Source organism: Quercus suber, unplaced genomic scaffold (assembly GCF_002906115.3).
Source record: "Quercus suber isolate HL8 unplaced genomic scaffold, Cork oak 2.0 scaffold_4, whole genome shotgun sequence".
NCBI lineage: Eukaryota > Viridiplantae > Streptophyta > Magnoliopsida > Fagales > Fagaceae > Quercus > Quercus suber.
The window spans coordinates 1,919,956-1,939,837 of record NW_027069470.1 but is presented as its reverse complement, the minus strand read 5'-3'; the positions used below and the strand labels follow the sequence as shown (position 1 = coordinate 1,939,837).

General features: G+C 37.4%; 1 protein-coding gene across 2 annotated transcripts in view; it reads right to left on the bottom strand.

Moving 5' to 3' along the window:
• Positions 1-3,649: 3,649 nt before the first annotated feature.
• The window catches only part of LOC112000826 (protein PSK SIMULATOR 1), a 28,498-nt gene continuing 12,265 nt past the window's right edge, over positions 3,650-19,882 (bottom strand). Inside the window, exons 3-13 of one of the 2 annotated variants that reach the window (XM_065770887.1) lie at positions 10,239-10,564; positions 10,017-10,109; positions 9,824-9,914; positions 9,509-9,602; positions 8,747-8,844; positions 8,382-8,451; positions 7,436-7,539; positions 5,308-5,424; positions 5,012-5,088; positions 4,592-4,636; positions 3,650-4,505 (exon numbers count right to left, since the gene is read on the bottom strand). In XM_065770887.1, the coding sequence (XP_065626959.1) occupies positions 3,989-4,505; positions 4,592-4,636; positions 5,012-5,088; positions 5,308-5,424; positions 7,436-7,539; positions 8,382-8,451; positions 8,747-8,844; positions 9,509-9,602; positions 9,824-9,914; positions 10,017-10,109; positions 10,239-10,564 (1,632 nt within the window). In that variant the 3' untranslated portion in view covers positions 3,650-3,988. Of the gene's footprint in view, positions 4,506-4,591; positions 4,637-4,674; positions 4,919-5,011; positions 5,089-5,307; positions 5,425-7,435; positions 7,540-8,381; positions 8,452-8,746; positions 8,845-9,508; positions 9,603-9,823; positions 9,915-10,016; positions 10,110-10,238; positions 10,565-19,882 lie in introns of those variants that run through there. The other variant, XM_065770890.1, reaches the window with a different exon arrangement.

Sequence of the window (19,882 nt, the reverse complement as noted above, 5' to 3'; positions counted from 1 at the left end):
CCATGCTCCATGACAACTGGGGTCAAGGATCAGCTCAGAGATAGAAATCTCAAGCAAAAAGAGCTACCACGCTCTGATACCACTTGTTGGAAATTTAGACCCCTTAAACACACAGATTGCGTAGCCTAGATTAATTAGCCAAGTTGTTACTTAGTCAAATTATGCAATTCTAGGTTAAAGCAATCAAATAATCATATCAAGATATAAAGCAGCGGAATAAAAAATAACACAAGATATGATCACCTAGGAAACCACTCGGTAAAAACCTGGGGAGGATTTGACCCACCGATCCTCAAGGCATAACAGAATTCACTATGAAAGAATTGAAGTTCTTACAGAAGGACTACAAGCTCCCCGCTCGACTTCCTAATGCTACCCACCAGTAAAACTTCCTGACACGACCACGCGCAGGCTCCGAATCCACGGACTCTTCTTTCTTGAATTCTTCAATCAGCTACAAGCTCCCCGCTTGCTTTTCTTTTTAAGTTCCAATGGTTGCAACTATAATGATCTTCAAGATGTTGAAATCATCTCTACCTTGAAAACCCTAAGTTTTGTGTAAAGGAAGTCTCCTCAAAGATCTCACACGAGATTCACACAAAACAGCAATGTATGAGCAACAAAGCAATATGGACAACCCACAAAAACGTGGCTAGGGTTTAGTTTATATACCTAGGGTAAAAACACAAAACCCTAAACGTTTAATGAAGTAGGGCTGAGTTGGAAAATCTGCAGAAAATTCAACCTGTGCGATTTTCGATCGATCGAGTCTATTCTTCGATCGATCGAGCCAGGCCGAAAGTCCCAAGTACTTCTGCAGCCACTCGATTCCAACTATACAATATTAAACCAACTTTGAGCAATTCTAAACAAGACTAAATACACTGTTTTGATCATGGTTTGCCAACATTACAAATTAGAGTTCTAAATACAAAAACTCCTAAGACCTTAGAACCTAACATATATATATATATGGGAAGCTATGCCGTTTTGGCGAGTCCACCAAATCTATCAATGAAGATTGATTGCTAAGGTTTTAAGTGTTCATCAAGAACTGTTTTTCCCATATCTTTTTCATCATAATGAATTATAAGTGAAACTTATTTAATTGAAGCCGCGAATTCTTTTTTTCAGTGAGTTCATTGTAGATCAAATCTTCAAGGAGGTTTCTTGGAGAGTGCTCGTAGTATATATATAGATGGGAAGCTATGCTGTTTTGGCAAGTCCACCAAATCTATCAACAAAGATCGATTGTCGACGTTTTAAGTGTTCGCCAAGAACTCTTTTTCCCATATCTTTTTCATCATAATGAATCATGAGTGAAACTTATTTAATTGAAACCACGAATCCTTTCTTTCAGTGAGTTCATTGTAGATCAAATCTTCAAGGAGATTTCTTGGAGAGTGCTCGTAGTATGTATATATATATATATATATATATGGGAAGCTATGCCGTTTTAGTAAGTCCACCAAATCTATCAACAAATATCGATTGCCAAGGTTTTAAGTGTTCGCCAAGAACTCTTTTGCCCATATCTTTTTCATCATAATGAATTATGAGTGAAACTTATTTAATTGAAACCACGATTACTTTTTTTTTTTCTATGAATTCATTGTAAATCAAATCTTTAAGGAGGTTTCCTGAAGAGTGATTAACTTGTAGTTCCGATTTATTGACACACGATCATTCGTGAAGGGATCTAGATGTAGAAGAAGTTTAGAGTTATGAAGCTATCATGGTCGCCTTAGTGACTTATCTACTGGGACTATAGAATTTAGGTACAAATGTTTTGTTCTAGTTGTTAAGCTAATTTTATAGTAGATTGTCTCAGTTGGAGTTGGAGTAGGTTAACCTCATGGTGGTCTTTCCTTTGGAGAGTTCCCCATCGATTTTCTACTTCGTCAGGTATATGTCTCATGCTTTTATGGCTTTAATCATTTTGCTATATGATTTGGTGACCTACCGAATTGAGTTTGTAGTATTAATATTTTGGATTACTTTATTAAGTTAAATTGGTAATTTACTGATAATATCTTGCATATTTAACGAAGAGGCTAAACAAGACTTGACAATCTTCTTTCTTTTTCTTTTTTTCCCCTTGCCGAAGGAATATTTTCCTTTGACTGAATAGTTTAAGCCACTTTTAAAGATTTATCACGACTTGTGGAAGAGAGGTGGTGTTTACCAAAAGAAAAGAAAAGAAGAGAGGTGGTAAGTGAATTAACAGTTTTATTATTATTAGTATTATGCCTATGCAGTACACAGCTTAACTAAGAATCATATATAAATTGAAAAATTATTTCAATAGTATAATTAAAATTGATTAATAAAATAGATAGTAAAGTAAAACAACAAAAAAATACTATAAACTACTTGATAAAACCAACTTTATTTACGTATAACACAAACTAGAATAGATTATAAATTAATTTCAAATAAATAATAAAACCTCTTTTACATTTCTTAAACCTTTTTTATATTTGAGTTTTAATTAGAGTAATACTTTAATGTACTTACAGTAATTAGAGTAATACTTTTTATAAGTTATAGTACTTATATTGAGCTAGCTAGTGTAATTATGACATATACAACCCAACTATTATTATTAAAACAAACAAAAAATTGTGATATATTATTGTGGTTAAATCAAGTCATGTTTGTGCTCAACCTGCACCCAATTTGATCTTATTGGATGAAGGAAAACTCAACCCACCATCAATCAAAGAGGCGCAATGGACTACTCAACACTAGAGAGGCGAAAAACGACGAAGATCCAATTAGATAACGGTAGGGAGGAGTGTAAAGTGAGGAAGATCTAGTGAGATCTCACCAAATCAGGTGAAGATCTCGTCAGATCTGGCAGAAATCTCGTTAGATTTGGTGATGGATATCCGCTAGATTTATCCTTTATTGTTGTTCAGATTATGTATGTTAGATTCTAGTGAGAGAACTCACCACTCGACCTTTCGTTGCCAGGTTTTGAAGGCAACACCAGTTATTGACCGCCGCAGTCATCAGATTGAACGCAGATCGAGTTAGCTCCAGTAAGGTGGAGTAGGTCTTTGAACACCCTTAAGTTTTGAAATTAAAAAAAAAAAAACAAAACAAAAAAAAAACAAAAACAAAAAAAAAAACAAAATACACTTTATTAAGAAAGTTTTCACACCATTTAATTAAAATATAAAAGCCATCAATTTCTTTTCTTTTTTCTTTTTTTTCCATAAAAGTTTCTAAAAATATTTTTTAATATCAATGCCCTTAAGACATTCGTTAACATTTTTCAAATATATATATATATATATATATTAAATTCAATAATATGTGTGAATTTAATTGAACCAAATATACTGTTTTTGCTTGTCCATCTCCTCCGCAATCATTTTAGAGGCCACTCCCCATGAGATAAGCTACATATACTCTTATTGATCCATACAGAGTCATAAAAGGCCAAAAATCTTCTAAGACTGAGCCAAGAAGCCCTTGAAAACTTTATAGCCGATAGATTCTGTCAAGCGGCTTTTGAATTTTGATTCTAATATGATGCCATTAAAATGTCAAATAATTAGTTTACATATGCAATTCCCATCATCAACAATTATTACTGCTGCACAGAATATATAGAATTGTTATTTTTGCATAGACAAGGAAAGAAGAAACAGAACCACGAAATTTCAATTATTATCAAATGCTATTCTGTACATATAGAACTAACAAAAACTATGGCCAGATGTACCTTCCATCTCTACAACAATTAAATTGCCCCTGAACAACTCATTTATCACCCTAAATTTTCACATTCAAAAAAGTGATGACTTATCACTCATCAACTACTAAGTAACTCGCATGAGATCCCCCTTGCCACAATTGCCAGAGATCTCTCCTTGCCACAAACTACTTGTGCACCCTACATCGAAAAATGAAGCAGACTTACCAATTACATAAACACAAGGCCTTTTTTTTTTTTGTGAAGCTTTGAAATGCCATGAAATTATAAACTTCGAATCGTATCCACTCGGTCAATGACATCCAAAGCTTTGAGCCGGTCAATATCAAAGTCAAAGACAGGAACAGAAAATGGCCTCCTAATGGGAAATGGGTCCTTTTTAGTTTCACTTGTTGGTGAATGGCTGCTACTTTTACTCAGCCTGTGGTGCTTTCTTAACCTGCTCTTTGCAGTGTCAAATTCCTGACTCTTACTTATTCCAGGTGTCAACTTCCGCTTGCTAACATCCCGAAGCATCTCTTGGTCTTCAACTGTCAATGTGGGGGATGGAGAGCTGGGTATGTGTGTAGATAACTGCATTGACGTCTGGTTTGGGGAGCAGATTGGAGATTTGACCGGAGACCTGATTCCACCATTGCCAGCCCTAGCTTGACTGACCAGATGATGAAGCCACACTACCAGTTCGAGAATGTAAGCTTCAGTTTTCTCCTTATCTGCATGGTGGAGTGTTTCAATCCTGAGTAAGTCAGTCTGACCAGCAGGTTTTCGGTTCACCTCAGACCTAAAAACATTTAATCTGGAAGGTTAAGCAAATCATTAAGGGGACAAAAGATAAATGAAGACAAAGCACTCGTGCTAAGAACTCACCCTGTATTTGCCCATTCTCCAACCCACCCAAAGCCGTGATGAGCTCTAAATGGATCAACATGCAAAAATAAACCTTTATGGATTAGTAGTTACATTGAATGAAGACCATTAGGAAGAAAAAAAAAAGGTAGAAATCCGTGAATGAAGAAATTATCAAAAAATGACAAAATGGGCAAAAATAGCCTCTTGTCACCCATTTTTAATTCACACAATTCCCACCCACAGTGGCCACATCACAATTTGGAAGGGTATCTCAGTAATTCTACTTAAGAAGAAACAGGATAACTGCTATAGTGCCCTTCATGCATTAGTGATATGCATTCCCCACTGCAAGAAAGTGAATTGAGCAAATCATAAAATGGGGTAACAGATGCACTCATAGCCCAAAAGTGTTGATCTATTAAGGGCTGTTAGGTTTACTTTGTTGTGTTTGCGGCAATTGGAACAAGCCACTGTAGAGTTTTCTCCATTTCAGCTTTAATTTGTGGGATGGTAAGCTGCAACGACACCATTTGACAAAGGTTATGAATAAGTACATATAAAAGTAAAACTAATAAACCAGTAGTCCAATTTTTCTTTTCCCTTTTTTGGGCCAGAATCAGGAGCTTAGTTTGAAAAGATTTTTTAACTGGGAGCCAAATTAAGAATATAACAAAAAAGAAAAGAAGTAATCCAATTAGATAATTATCATTTGCGATAAAGATATATATACATACCTCTTCCTTGACCTGAAATGACTGCAATTTTGAGCGCAAGGCAGTCTTTATGGTAGGTGGTAGTCCTTGATATAAAGCATCCCTCGTATTTGGAGGTACAGAACTTGACCGAGAGACCTGATTATAGTCGGATGTTAAAAAAGAAAAACCCAAATTGAAAATAAAACTAACAAAACTTAATATATGGCACCAGCTCTCACTTGATTAGCCAACAAACACAACCTCCAGATTGAAAAAGAGAGATTCTTGTGCTATTAAAATCAGTTTTCTGCTTATAACAAGGACAATTACCCTAAAGTAATCTAGTACAGTTACCTTTAGACATGTTAAAACAAACCAAAAATAAATGAAATAATAATATAACATAATCTTTATTTTTATTGGCCCAATCAGATCTCAATTGTATAGCATCTCTGAAACATATGTCTAGTATAAAAATTCCCTCCAAACAAGGGCTACTTTTCCATCCTTACATGCTTCTCATCAGTGATACATACTTTAACTAACCAGGAGTACCTATGAGTTAATACTAGTTCCATGGAATTCACAACCAAAAATTTAACCATCACAGCTGAAGTAAAACTTCCCCAAGGAAAGCCGTAATCATTGGAAATGATTACATGCTAGTAACATACAAATATATAAAACTAAGCACTACAAGAAATATATATGGACAATATGATCAAACGTTTCCAACTGCTTCATTGTTACATGAGCTTGTTTGTGATGTTTCAGTCACATGTCCAGGTGTTACATTCATCTCAAGCCCAGAAAGCAAGCTTGTGAAAAGGTCTTAAATCATAAAAGCATGTTTCAAAATAACTAAAGAATTGCACTTTTCAGAACCTTGTATTAATGGATTATAGAGTCAGCATTATTTTCTTTTTCAAACTTATTAGATTTCATTGACCATTGCAACTTTAGAGTTTAATTAGTGTGCACCTTGATAAAGTACTGATTTTTTTTTCCAAAAGCTCAAGATGTTAATGGTGAATTTAATAATTTAATCTAACACTCCACATTCACATGTGAGCCTAAACTGCCCTGATTAAGTGAGGCCCAACATGTGGGAATTTTTCAAATGGGAGGTAAGGTGGAGACAAGGTTTGAAATCAAGACCTCCTGCTCTGATACTACTATAAATTACTAATTATTCCAAAAGCTTAAGTTGTTATGAAAATGATGAATTTAATCATTTAATCTAACACACCTACAGTATATTTTTGTGTACTTGGGTAGAACTTATTATTTATCAAAACCATACACAAATTATTTAATCCATATGCTGTATATCCATATCATGTATGGTGACAGTAACAGTGAACAGATTAACCGTAGTTTCAACAAAAGAGCAGATAATCCAATACCAATTGCTTATACCTTTCTACCCCTAAGCCATTTATTTAAAGACCATTATAATGTTAAGCAAAAGAGACTAACCAGCTATTAATTTGTGTAATTTTAGGAAAAATGTTAACAAAATGCATAGTTTAGGTGGAAGATGCTTTGGGAAACAAGTATACCCCCAAACAACAGGGTTGTTTTTCCTGATGACCACAATAGCATCAGTAAATGGTTTGGCTTATAAAAAATTTAAATATTTGTACCTTGTACCAAAAGGCTTTATATGTGTGTGTGTGGGGTTGAAATAACTAGGTATTTAGGTTTATGCTCCAGACTTGGATTATCAAAATCTAAAGATAGAGATCAAAATCTAAAGATAGAGAGACCTAAAGAAAAGAAAAACTAGAATAGGAAAAGAAAAAAAAAATTGGTATAGAACAATAGAGATGTTGAGAGGTGACACAAGAGGATGAGCACTCCTATATGTTGACAAGAACAGAGTTTAACATACCCCGAGGCCCTCCTATATAGATGCTTCCTCTGAATAGATTTACAATACAAGAACATTTTAGTCTATACATTTTAGGTGTGTCAACAAAACATCATCTTACAAGCTAGTAGTGGATATGCATTTTTTTCCCTCTACTCCACACCACCCTTTTGCAGAGTAACATTAAAATATGTTCTGGAGGAACAACATAGGTGCTCATAATTACAGTGAACATAACAAAACCACTGTAGTAAAGCTAAAGAAATGTCAAGACTGGATGAATAATAAACTCACAATGGTATCAATTTGGGTAATAATATTTGCATAATGCAATGCAAGACCAGCAGACCCCAATTTTTTATGGTTGTTCTGAGAACCTTTCACTGGCTTGTCATCATCTGCAAGGTCAAAGTGGGAAAAACAGAACAAGTTCATTGAATTAATAAAACCCAAACTTCGATTTCAAGCGCTGTTTAAAGCAAGACAGGCCATGTCAAGAAATAAATAATTTAAAATATAGCATCTTTATAGATGGAATGTTAGTTAATAACCTCTTCAAAAGGAACAACAAAAAATAAATAAATAAAGGACATTATCATTCTATCAGATAGATCTGCAACCCAATTTAGCAACAATTTTGGACTATCTTACAAGGCTCAGAAATGATCAATTTTTGTTCTTTAAAAGGTTACAATAAGGACAACAACAATCCAGCAAAGATTCAATATTTTGAGTGACACTTTTTCTACACACTATTTTTGGTGATACTTTGTTTGCTTACTTTTTGTGAAACACAAACTGCATTACTGCAACCACCCAAAGAAGTATCTGTTCTTTCCCAATGAATATACTTCCTTCCTATTCATTAAAATAAACCTGATTTTGTGTTCATTGATCCCAGTTGAACACAAATACAGTTTTTGGAGGTTTGCATATTAAAACAGGATCTTTGTTTGCTTACTTTTTGTGAAACACAAACTGCATTACTGCAACCACCCAAAGAAGTATCTGTTCTTTCCCAATGAATATACTTCCTTCCTATTCATTAAAATAAACCTGATTTTGTGTTCATTGATCCCAGTTGAACACAAATACAGTTTTTGGAGGTTTGCATATTAAAACAGGAACAAAAAATGCGAGACTTTTCATCAACCGTTCCCAGGAGGAGGCAAGAGAGAAGAGCAAGAAATTCCTTTAGATGGCTATAATCAGAAATTTCATCAATGTTTGGAATGCATACCAGCACTACCAAAGGCTTCGTGAATCTCCAAATGCAAGAAGTGGACAATGTCAACGAGTTTCTCCATCACCTGCAAATGATAACAGATTGGTCTTTTAGAAAGGAACAATAACAAATAGTTCATTAGAAACAACTTCAAAAGTAAGCGACAAACGGTATCATTATGAGGCTATCACTAAAGAAGAATGGAAAAAGAACAGTCCACTGCTACTGTGTATACAGCTTCTGAATGCATAATGGCGATAGCATCATAAAACAAATAAACCAGCGAAGTTGAATCATTAATATGTAGAAACACAAAGTTGCCAAACATTCTCTCCATATGCACCTAGAAAGAGCTACATAAAGCAGTACTGAATTGCTACCTCTTCCAAAATCTTGGACCAGAGCGATTTTTTCTTCAAACTTTTTACATGCTTCCTTTGACTCTTTAACTCTGCTCTTAAAATTGCAAGGCTGTCTCCTACTTGTCAAAAATAAATAAGTTATGAAAATGATATTTAGTATGTTAACAAAGAAACAAGATTTAAAACAAAAGGTATCCCCCTTAATTTATCAGGATTTAATACAGCACATTATGAATTTAGAACTAGGGGACTTTGTATATTTTAGCTCAAGAAGAGCCATAGACTAAACCCAAGCCAGACCAAGTTCTGAGATATAAGGTAAAATGTTGCCATTGGACTAGCCACAGAAATACATCATGCCTAGGCCTGGCAGGCTCGCACTACAAAGATACAAACATATTACAAATTAAGAATTAGAGAATGCAACTTGCACATTATGTACATTTTTTTCAATATCAATGAAACATTATTAAATTTTTTTTGGGGTTCAAAAATTACACTTACACACGCATCCCATGTTTAGATATACAACTATCACAAAACCAGTAATGGTGAAAAATTCTTACGCTGGATATAGCCAAACCTGAGAACGGCCATGACCCATATTAAAGAATCAACAGAACTAGACATTCAGGTTCCTACAGTCAACTTGAAAAAATTTCTACTGTTTTATGCTTTTTAATAAGCATTATATATTTTTTACTATGTAAAAAAAAAAAAAAAAAAAAAACATTTCTAAATTACAAAACTTGAACAAACAAGAAATTCAAGTTGTGCAACCTCTTTGAGCAGCATTTGAGTTATCCTCTTCTTGATGTTTACGCCGATAATCCTGTTCAAATCTGTCCAAGGCATGCAACTCATGGTATAATTCCTGCAACCAAGAAAGAGGTTTGTTTCCTCTTCAGTAAATTTCCAAGGTATAACGTTAAGGCAGCATCAAGCGTTCATAATCAATAATTTTTTAGTCATCAGCATCACACTTTGTCCCCCCCCTTCCACGTGAATTGGTATTGGTATTAGTATTGTACTTTCATCCAATCCATAATTTTATCTTTGATCAATAGAATGTAAAGGTGATTTGGAAATACTCACAGCTGTATACTGAACCAAATTCATTAATTGCTGCATCACATTTTCTGCTTCTTCCTTTAATTGCCGCTGGGGGCTAAGTTCTGAACCCAACCTAAAATATCATAAAGATAGCACACAGCAAAACATGATGACCTCATTTGAAATATTTAAAGAACACGTATAAGGTAATAGAGACAAGTTCAACTAGTATTACTTATCAAAATAGCGATCCAAGTTGTGCCATTGAGGATCTTTGCAACGATTTCCAAAACGCACCACTTCTCCAGAGAAAACCTTCAATTCTTCTCTGCCAGAATTGCACAACAATATGATTACTTTTTTCTATTCATCTAATAATTATAAAAATGATTGAGCAGAAAATCAAAGTTAATGACAAAAACATTAGAAAAAATTATCACTGTCTCTGCCTACGCACCTCTTGTCAGCTGCAGCAATTCTCAGGAGTTCAATCATATCTCGCGAAATTAAATTTTGCACCCCTTCTGATGGAAGTACCACCTCCTTTAAATGTTTAATGTTCTCCTTTGAAAGGGATTGCATTAGATTGGCACCCTTAACAACCGTGTTTGCAACTTCAAAGGCCAAAATTGAAATTTTATTCCCTTTTGTTGTAACCCCTGAGGTAAAACCACTATTGAGGTTCAAATTGGTCATGCTACTACCAAGCGTGTCCAAAACTTCAACTGCCTTCCCAAGCCCAGCAGTACCAGCTCTCCCCAAAAGTGAGCTCACCTCCGAAACCTATAAATAATCATATCTCGCGAAATTAAATTTTGCACCCCTTCTGATGGAAGTACCACCTCCTTTAAATGTTTAATGTTCTCCTTTGAAAGGGATTGCATTAGATTGGCACCCTTAACAACCGTGTTTGCAACTTCAAAGGCCAAAATTGAAATTTTATTCCCTTTTGTTGTAACCCCTGAGGTAAAACCACTATTGAGGTTCAAATTGGTCATGCTACTACCAAGCGTGTCCAAAACTTCAACTGCCTTCCCAAGCCCAGCAGTACCAGCTCTCCCCAAAAGTGAGCTCACCTCCGAAACCTATAAAACAAGAACATTTTATGCCTACAGCAATGATATCTACTATATTATCACAATATTTTTTTTATGAGAATGGTTTTTCCTATTAAACGAAGAGCCAAATTATAGAATAAATTGCAGAAACCATCATCTAACATTTCAGCAACCATGGAAAATAATAGAAACCTATCTTGTCAACTTACTCATAAGATATAAACAGGCACCTATAATGCAGAACATGTTTGAAAAATAGGAAATAAAAGGAAGAGTATAAAATATTACAAAAAAGAAGAAAAATAACAAGAAAAAACCTAGGCTTCATGATGCAAGGAGCACCAAATCAAAATTATTTCAGATTTTTTTTTTTGAATTTGGTCTTTAATGTTGAGGGTTTTATGGGATTTAATTGTAGCCTGATTAGATATTTCCATATTGATGTAACCCAAAAACCCTATTTAACTAGTGTTCTCATAATTGTGAAAGAGTACAATTTGAATAAGAAATCTATAATTTGAGAATATTTTCTCTTTGTTTGGTGGTGATGCCAAACGCCCTCTGGTAGTGATGCCTAAGGCTTTCAGGCAGATTCTAGGTGGTGAAGTCTAGGGTTTGTTTTGTTTATCTTCTTTGTCCCTTTTATCTCTATTGTCTACCTACTTGTGTCTCGCATCATTATTGTTAAAATGAACTGCTGAAATTCATACATGCATACATGTATAAAGTTCGTAGTAGGTTATTATACTGTTACCCACTTTTCTTTTTTTAACAAGTTTTGGCCACAAGGGGACGAAGATGGAGAGATTCAAACTAGTGGCCTTCAATTTATGAGGCATGTCCCCACCCAATCGTGCTACTGTTGGGATTCTAAACCACTTTTCTTTCCTCACATCCTTCTTCTCTACCAAACAACCAAAAGCTATCCATTCATTTCATCTTTCCAACCAAACATCCATGATGGAACATGAATCTTCTTTCGGCTTATTTTTCTATCCTCCCACTTTTTATATTTCTCTAACAAATGAAGCCTCAATGTCATAACCCCAACATTTAGCTATTTATAAAAATAAAAATAATAACCCGAAACATTTAGCTATGTATTAGGCAAATTCAATTGAACTTGAGCTTATTCAAAAATTAATGAACCAACCATGAACATGCTAAGCTAGGTGCTAAGGTCATGCTTAATTTAAAATAAACTAATCCTAAAAATATAATCCTTGGCTCAACTAGTTGACAATATTAATGCATTGGCAGATATTTTGGGCTGCAAGGTGGGGAAGTCTGCCAATGCCTTATGTTGGAATGCCTCTTGGAGCCCCTTATAAGTCGACAACTATTTGGAACCCTATCTTGGAGAAGCTTGAAAGAAGGTTGACAGGGTGGAAGAAATTATAAAGTTTTTACTTTGAAAATTTCCTATAGTATCTGGAGTGTTGAATTCTTTCTTTCTTTTTGTTATTATGGGGGGAGTTCGTAGCTTCTTCATTGAGTCCAAATCCTTTAAATTAGTTTTAGAGGAAGGGGGCCGTTACTTCTTGCTAAGGATCTTTGAGAGGGGCAGATTCTTTATGAGATCAGTTTTCATGGGTAAGAATGCAGCAATATGGCTGATGAATAACATTGAAGACTTTGTTGTTGGAGAGAGTTCCAAGCAGTTTTTCATTTTTAGAGATGGGGACACTGCTTTTACTCTCCAAAGGAGCATCAACTCTTTTGGTCAGTTCTTGCTACTGACTGAACTCAAAGTGGGTGGATGTAGGAGGTCAGTTATTATCCCTGAAGGCAAAGAGAAGTTTGGTTGGAGGGCCTTTGGCCTTGAACTAAGAAAGCTGTTGAATCCCTCCCATTATACGATGGCTGGTTTTGGTCTTCCAAGTTTTTTTCCTCAGGTGCAGAAGTACAACTTGGAAGCCCAAAACTCTAGAACTTTTGCTGAAGTTGTGCAAGGCTTCCATGGAAGAATAGAGGATAGAAAGCACCTTAAGCAGCTGGATGAAAAGAAGGGGGTGAATCTGAAACTTCAAGGTGCCAAAGTGGGGGTTTTTCCGGTGGGTAAGGCTGATAAGATGGAGGTGGTGAGAGGGGACAGGAGGAAGCAGAGCATTAATGTGGAGGCAGAGGTTGGTGAGCAAAATCTGGCAGACAGGAGGTTACGTTTCCCAAGTTCCAGTTTAAATTCAAAAGATTATGAAAAGATGAAGAAGAGTGATGCTAGGAGATATGGCTGGTCAGGAAGAGGTCTTATCGTGGAGGTTGATGTGATAGGGAGGAGGCGGGTTTCCTGGGACAGAAACAAAGTGGGAGAAATGAATTTCAGAGGGGAATCACGTGCAGTGGCTTCGGACTGCAATATAAGAGGTACTAAGGCCCTTAAATGGGTTGCAAGGGAAACCAAACAGGCTGAACAAGTCTTGGGCCTTGCCACAAGCCCATTGCTGACCGACCCAGGTGTGGGTTATTATAATTGCTCTGGCCCAAGTCATTTTGAAGAGGGTGAGAGCTCTCGGTCTGGAGAAGAGAGACCAACCCAGAGCCCGATGAAGGAGGCGAGCCCCATGGCTTGTTCCCAGTGCTCCGATCTTGAGCCGGTGGTGCTAGGCCGGGGTTCTCAGCCTCCGACGGTGGCCGGCGGCCCATCTTTTGCCGGAAGCAGCTCCGATGAGCCCTTTTTTTCACCGGGTAAGTCTGAGCTGACGATTTCGCGGTCACCGGTGGATCTTCTCTCTTCTTTTCTCTTCCTCTCTGGCTTCTTTTTGGGCTTTTCGAGGGCTGGGTTTGTGGACACACCCATGAAGGCTGTGGGTGATGCCCCTGGGGAGGGAGTTTTGGTGGTGGAAGAGTTGGAAAACTCAGAAATGGGTTCGGGTGTGTTTCACACGAAGGCAGTGGGTGAGGTCAATGGGGAGGGAGTTTTGGTGGTGGAAGAGTTGAACAATTCAGATTTGGGTTTGGGTGTGATACCCACGAAGGCAGTGGGTGATGCCCTTGGGGAGAGAACTTTGGTGGTGGAAGAGTTGAATAATTTAGATATGAGTTTGGGAGGAGAGGATAGCTTATCAATCCCTCTGAGGTCTATCACTCCCTTTGGGCTGCCTTTGGCAGCTTAGTTGGACTATGATTATGAGGCATTGGAGTGTGTGGATACGTTAGATATTTCTAGTTGGGTGAAGAACAGACTTCCTGGTTTCAGTAAGCTGGTGGGGCTTCCTCTGAGTCGACATGAGAAGTTATGTATTACTTTGTTACAAAAGATTGAGAAGGAGACGGAGGATGTCAAAGTGTTGAACAGGAAAGTTGCAATTCCTAGAAAAGCTCTCATTAAAAAGAATAGAGGGAAGAGAGAGCTGAGGAACTTGCAATCTTCAGTTAACTATGATGGCAAGTAGAGTGTAGGTTGCTAAGCTATTTCATCAGTTGGGATTTTCATGTCTTTATGAATTTAAAAATTCTTTCTTGGAATGTTAGGGGTTTGAATGATTGTCGGAAACGGTCAGTTGTGAAAAATTTATTGCGTGAGTGAAAGTGTGATGTAATTTGCCTTCAAGAGACTAAGCTTTCTGGCTTGGACAGACAAATGGTTGGCAGCCTGTGGAGCTGTCCCTTTGTGGATTGGGTGGCTTTAGATGCTGTCCAGAAGGCGGGTGGGGTTTTGTTGATGTGGGATAGGAGGGTCTTGGAGAGGTTGGACTTTCTACTGGGTTCCTTTTCTGTGTCTGTTCTGTGGAAAGGGGTGGGGGATGGCTTTACCTGGGCATGTTCTGGGGTTTATGGCCCAATTGATAATAATGCGAGGGGACTTATGTGGGACGAGTTGGTTGGTATTCAGCAATATTGGAACGTTCCTTGGTGTTGCATTGGGGATTTTAATATTGTTCGTTTCCCAAGTGAACGGTCGGGTAACTCCCGTCTTACTCCGGCTATGGAACTTTTTTCGGAGTTCATTGAGGATCTTAATTTGATTGATTTGCCTTTGGAGGGAGGGAGTTTTACCTGGTCTAGCGGCTCCGATCAGCCTTCAATGTCTAGGATAGACAGAGTGTTGGTGTCTCACGATTGCGAAGAGCAATACCCGGATGTGATCCAGCGGATTTTACCTCGTCCTGTTTCAGATCATTTTCCAATTCTGGTGGAGGTAGAGGGAATGGCGAGGGGGAAAAGTCCGTTTAGGTTTGAGAATATGTGGTTAAAGACGGACGGGTTCATTGATAGAGTGCACTCTTGGTGGAATCGGCATTCTTTCTCTGGTACTCCTAGCTTTGTGTTTGCCAAAAAATTGAAGGCCTTGAAAGAAGATATCATTCAGTGGAACCGGTCGGAGTTTAGTCATGTCGGACGCAAAAAGTCTCAATTATTAGAGGCTTTGAAATTGCTTGATGCCAAGGAAGAGGAGTTTGGCCTCTCTGATGCAGAGACATGCGAGAGAATTATGGTGAATCCGAAGTAGAGAGTCTTCTCTCTTTGGAAGAAATCTCATGGAGACAAAAATCAAGAATGTTATGGATTAAAGAAGGAGATAATAATACTAAATTCTTCCATAAGATGGCTAATTCCCGTAGAAGGTTTAACCATCTAAGAATTTTGGAGGTGGATGGGGTGGTTTATGAGGAGTCGTCTGAGGTGGCTGCTCAAGTGGTTCAATTTTATAAAAATTTGTATCAGGAGACAGAAGAGTGGAGGCCTTTTGCGGAAGGTTTGAAGTTTTATCAGATAGATGGGTCGAAGAGGTGCTGGCTTGAAAGGAGGTTTGAGAAGGAGGAGATTCTTCTAGCTGTTAATGAGTTGGCTGGGGATAAAGCCCCAGGTCTAGATGGTTTTTCTATGGCCTTCTTTCACCATTGCCGGAGAGTGGTGGAAAGAGATGTTCTAGCAGTTTTTGAGGAGTTCTATCTCCACAGTAAATTTGAGAAATCTCTGAACGCTACTTTCATAGCCTTAATTCCTAAGAAAAATGATGCTTCCAATATCCAAGATTTCAGGCCTATTAGCTTGGTGGGGAGCTTGTACAAGATCTTGTCTAAGGTTTTGGCAAATCGCTTGAAGACGGTTTTAGACCAACTGATCTCTGAGTCCCAGAATAGTTTTGTGGGAGGTAGACAAATTCTTGACTCAGTTCTCATTGCTAATGAGTGTGTTGATAGCCAAGTTAAGAGTAAGACTCCGGGGGTTATTTGTAAGCTTGATATCAAGAAAGCTTATGATCACGTGAATTGGGAGGCTTTACTAGATCTCTTGAAGAGATGGGCTTTGGGGAGAAGTGGTGTAGATGGATCCGGTCTTGTATTTCAACTGTTCATTTCTCTATTTTGGTTAATGGGACTCCAGCTGACTTCTTTAGGAGCACGAGGGGTTTGAGACAAGGGGACCCGCTATCTCCTATGTTGTTTCTGGTTATTATGGAGGTTTTAAGCAGAATGCTGAAAAGAGTTGAAGGTGCTGGTTTGATCAGGGGTTTAAGGCAGATGGTAGACGGGGTGCAGGGGAATGTGTCTCTCATCTTCTGTTTGCGGATGACACTATTCTTTTTTGTGATGCGGAAGAGGAGCAGATCCTTCACATTCAGATGCTTCTCCTCTGTTTTCAGGCTGTGACAAGTTTGAAGGTTAATGTCCTGAAAAGCAAGATGGTTCCAATAAGAGAGGTTAATAATGTGCATGCCTTGGCAGAGATTCTGGGTTGTAGGATTGGGACTTTGCCTATGACCTATCTAGGTATGCCGTTAGGGGCTCCTCATAAGTCTCCCTCTATTTAGAATCCTATTTTGGAGAAAATTAAGCGGAAGCTGGCTGGGTGGAAGAAGCTGTATTTGTCGAAAGGTGGAAGACTGACGTTACTTAAGAGTACGCTATCTAACCTTCCTACTTATTATTTGTCTCTTTTTACCATTCCATCGCATGTGGCGAATAAGATTGAGAAGATGCAAAGGGACTTCTTGTGGGGGGATTTGAAAGCTCACTTGGTGGGGTGGGATAAGGTGTGTGCTCCTAAGGCGAACGGTGGTCTGGGTGTAAGGAAAATAACCACTTTCAACAAAGCCTTACTAGGAAAATGGTTATGGCGGTTTGGGGTTGAGGAGACTCGTCTTTGGAGGAGGGTTGTAGTTTCGAAGTTTGGGGAAGAGTTGGGGGGTTGGTCTTCTAAGCTGGATAGGGGTGCCTATGGGTGCGGTTTATGGAGAAGTATTCGAAAAGGTTGAGACGTGTTTAGTAAATGCATTCAGTTTGAGGTAGGGGTGGGGGATAGAGTGAAGTTTTGGACAGATAGGTGGTGTGGGGACTTACCACTCAATCGATCTTTCCCATTAGTGTATGGGATTGCTTCTAATAGAGAGGCATCGGTGGCCTTGTCTCTCGAAAGGTTGGGGATGGAGGCTCAGAGAAGCTGGAATGTTCGCTTGTTAAGGGATCCAAATGATTGGGAGATGGGTGAGGTGGATGATTTCCTCTGTACCTTGGGTTTTAATTTGCCTCGTTCTGAGCTTGGAGACTGTATGAGGTGGATGTTGACAAAGAAGGGGGATTTTGACATCCGCTCTTTCTACAACAAGCTTCGTTGTCCTTTGCCTATTATCTTTCCTTGGAAAGGTATTTGGAAGGTTAAGGCTCCTCCGTGCATCTCTTTCTTTGTTTTGACTGCAACTTGGGAGAAGATTCTTACAGGAGACATTCTGAGGCGTAGAGGAGTGGTTTTTGTTGACCGGTGCATTATGTGTCGTAGTAATGGGGAGACGGTGAATCATCTGCTTCTTCATTGTGAAAAAGCTTATCTGCTGTGGAGCTTGGTTTTTAGAACTTTTGGGATCTCTTGGGTTCTGCCAAGATCGGTTGCAGATACGCTTTTTGGTTGGTGGAATTGGTTTGGAAAGCATTCTTCTAGCATTTGGAATTTAGCTCCTTTGTGCCTTATGTGGTGTATCTGGAGGGAGCAGAATTGGCAAACCTTTGAGGATACGGACAAATCCGATAATCAGTTGCTCGCTTTCTTTAGTGGTTCTCTTTTTTATTGGACTAGGGCTTGGGGAATCACCTCTAGTGACTCTCTCCCTTTGTTCCTTAATTCTCTGCTCTGTACTTAGTTCTTATGTTGGCTTATGTTTGTTTTGTTGTTTTTTCTTATTGTTTGTTTCCTTCTCTGTACTCCTTGCTCTACCTTTTGTTTTTCATGAGGTAGCTCTTTGAATATACATCTTTTTACTTATCAAAAAAAAAAATAAAGTTTTATTACCTATAAATATATATATATATATATAAACTAAATTGCACCCTATTTCTTTTACTTTTCTTTTTTAAGTCATTTGCATTAATGAAAAAGAATACACAAGGGACAAAGGGAAAACACTGAGTATACTAGTGATATACCCAACATTCCCTTGAGAATTAAAACATAATGAATATAAGAAATCTGACAAACTAGACAGTCTATTATCGTCCAATTTTTTCGTTGTCCTTTGCCTATTATCTTTCCTTGGAAAGGTATTTGGAAGGTTAAGGCTCCTCCGTGCATCTCTTTCTTTGTTTTGACTGCAACTTGGGAGAAGATTCTTACAGGAGACATTCTGAGGCGTAGAGGAGTGGTTTTTGTTGACCGGTGCATTATGTGTCGTAGTAATGGGGAGACGGTGAATCATCTGCTTCTTCATTGTGAAAAAGCTTATCTGCTGTGGAGCTTGGTTTTTAGAACTTTTGGGATCTCTTGGGTTCTGCCAAGATCGGTTGCAGATACGCTTTTTGGTTGGTGGAATTGGTTTGGAAAGCATTCTTCTAGCATTTGGAATTTAGCTCCTTTGTGCCTTATGTGGTGTATCTGGAGGGAGCAGAATTGGCAAACCTTTGAGGATACGGACAAATCCGATAATCAGTTGCTCGCTTTCTTTAGTGGTTCTCTTTTTTATTGGACTAGGGCTTGGGGAATCACCTCTAGTGACTCTCTCCCTTTGTTCCTTAATTCTCTGCTCTGTACTTAGTTCTTATGTTGGCTTATGTTTGTTTTGTTGTTTTTTCTTATTGTTTGTTTCCTTCTCTGTACTCCTTGCTCTACCTTTTGTTTTTCATGAGGTAGCTCTTTGAATATACATCTTTTTACTTATCAAAAAAAAAAATAAAGTTTTATTACCTATAAATATATATATATATATATAAACTAAATTGCACCCTATTTCTTTTACTTTTCTTTTTTAAGTCATTTGCATTAATGAAAAAGAATACACAAGGGACAAAGGGAAAACACTGAGTATACTAGTGATATACCCAACATTCCCTTGAGAATTAAAACATAATGAATATAAGAAATCTGACAAACTAGACAGTCTATTATCGTCCAATTTAGTGTGATTTCATCCTCTCTATAGAAAGCTCTTGCCCCTCAAAAGTCATTTCCTCTCCCTCCAAGCTTTCTGCATCAAGCATAATGCAACCATATTTCATGCTCTATTCGAGAAAGAACTTCATCTCTGCCTCCATCATTGTTATTCTTAATTGCACACTAATTCTTAGTAGATTAAATCCTTTATTTTATAACTCTTAAATGGTTGTTTGATTGGTCTCGGGTGAGAGGCTTACTAATAGTAACTCCATTCCTTAATTTTTAGAATCATTATCTTTCTATACATAACCTGTGTAATTTTTTAGATTTCTTTGTGTTTATTTTCATGTACATGAAGTAATCTTGTTCAATAAAATACTTATTTACTTATATATAAAAAATCTTAATGGATTAAAGCAATGGAAATTATATTTAAAACTTAAAGCTTAAATGCTTGATATCTTGGTGCCTTTCTCTTTATTCTAATCTCCTTTTGCTTCTTTATTATTCTCTCATTTGAATGTTCTTCAACCATGTCAAGCTACCACTAAAACTTGAGCTCTTTTGGACCTTAAAAGTCATATCTCACTAAGGCTCATCGGCATAACCTTGGTCAACCATACAGACCAAAAACTTTTTTTTTTTTTTTTTTGATAAGTAATAAGTATATTGATATAAAAAAGGAACATCCTAGTACATAGGGAGTGAACAAGGGAAAGGAAACATACAAATCCAACGG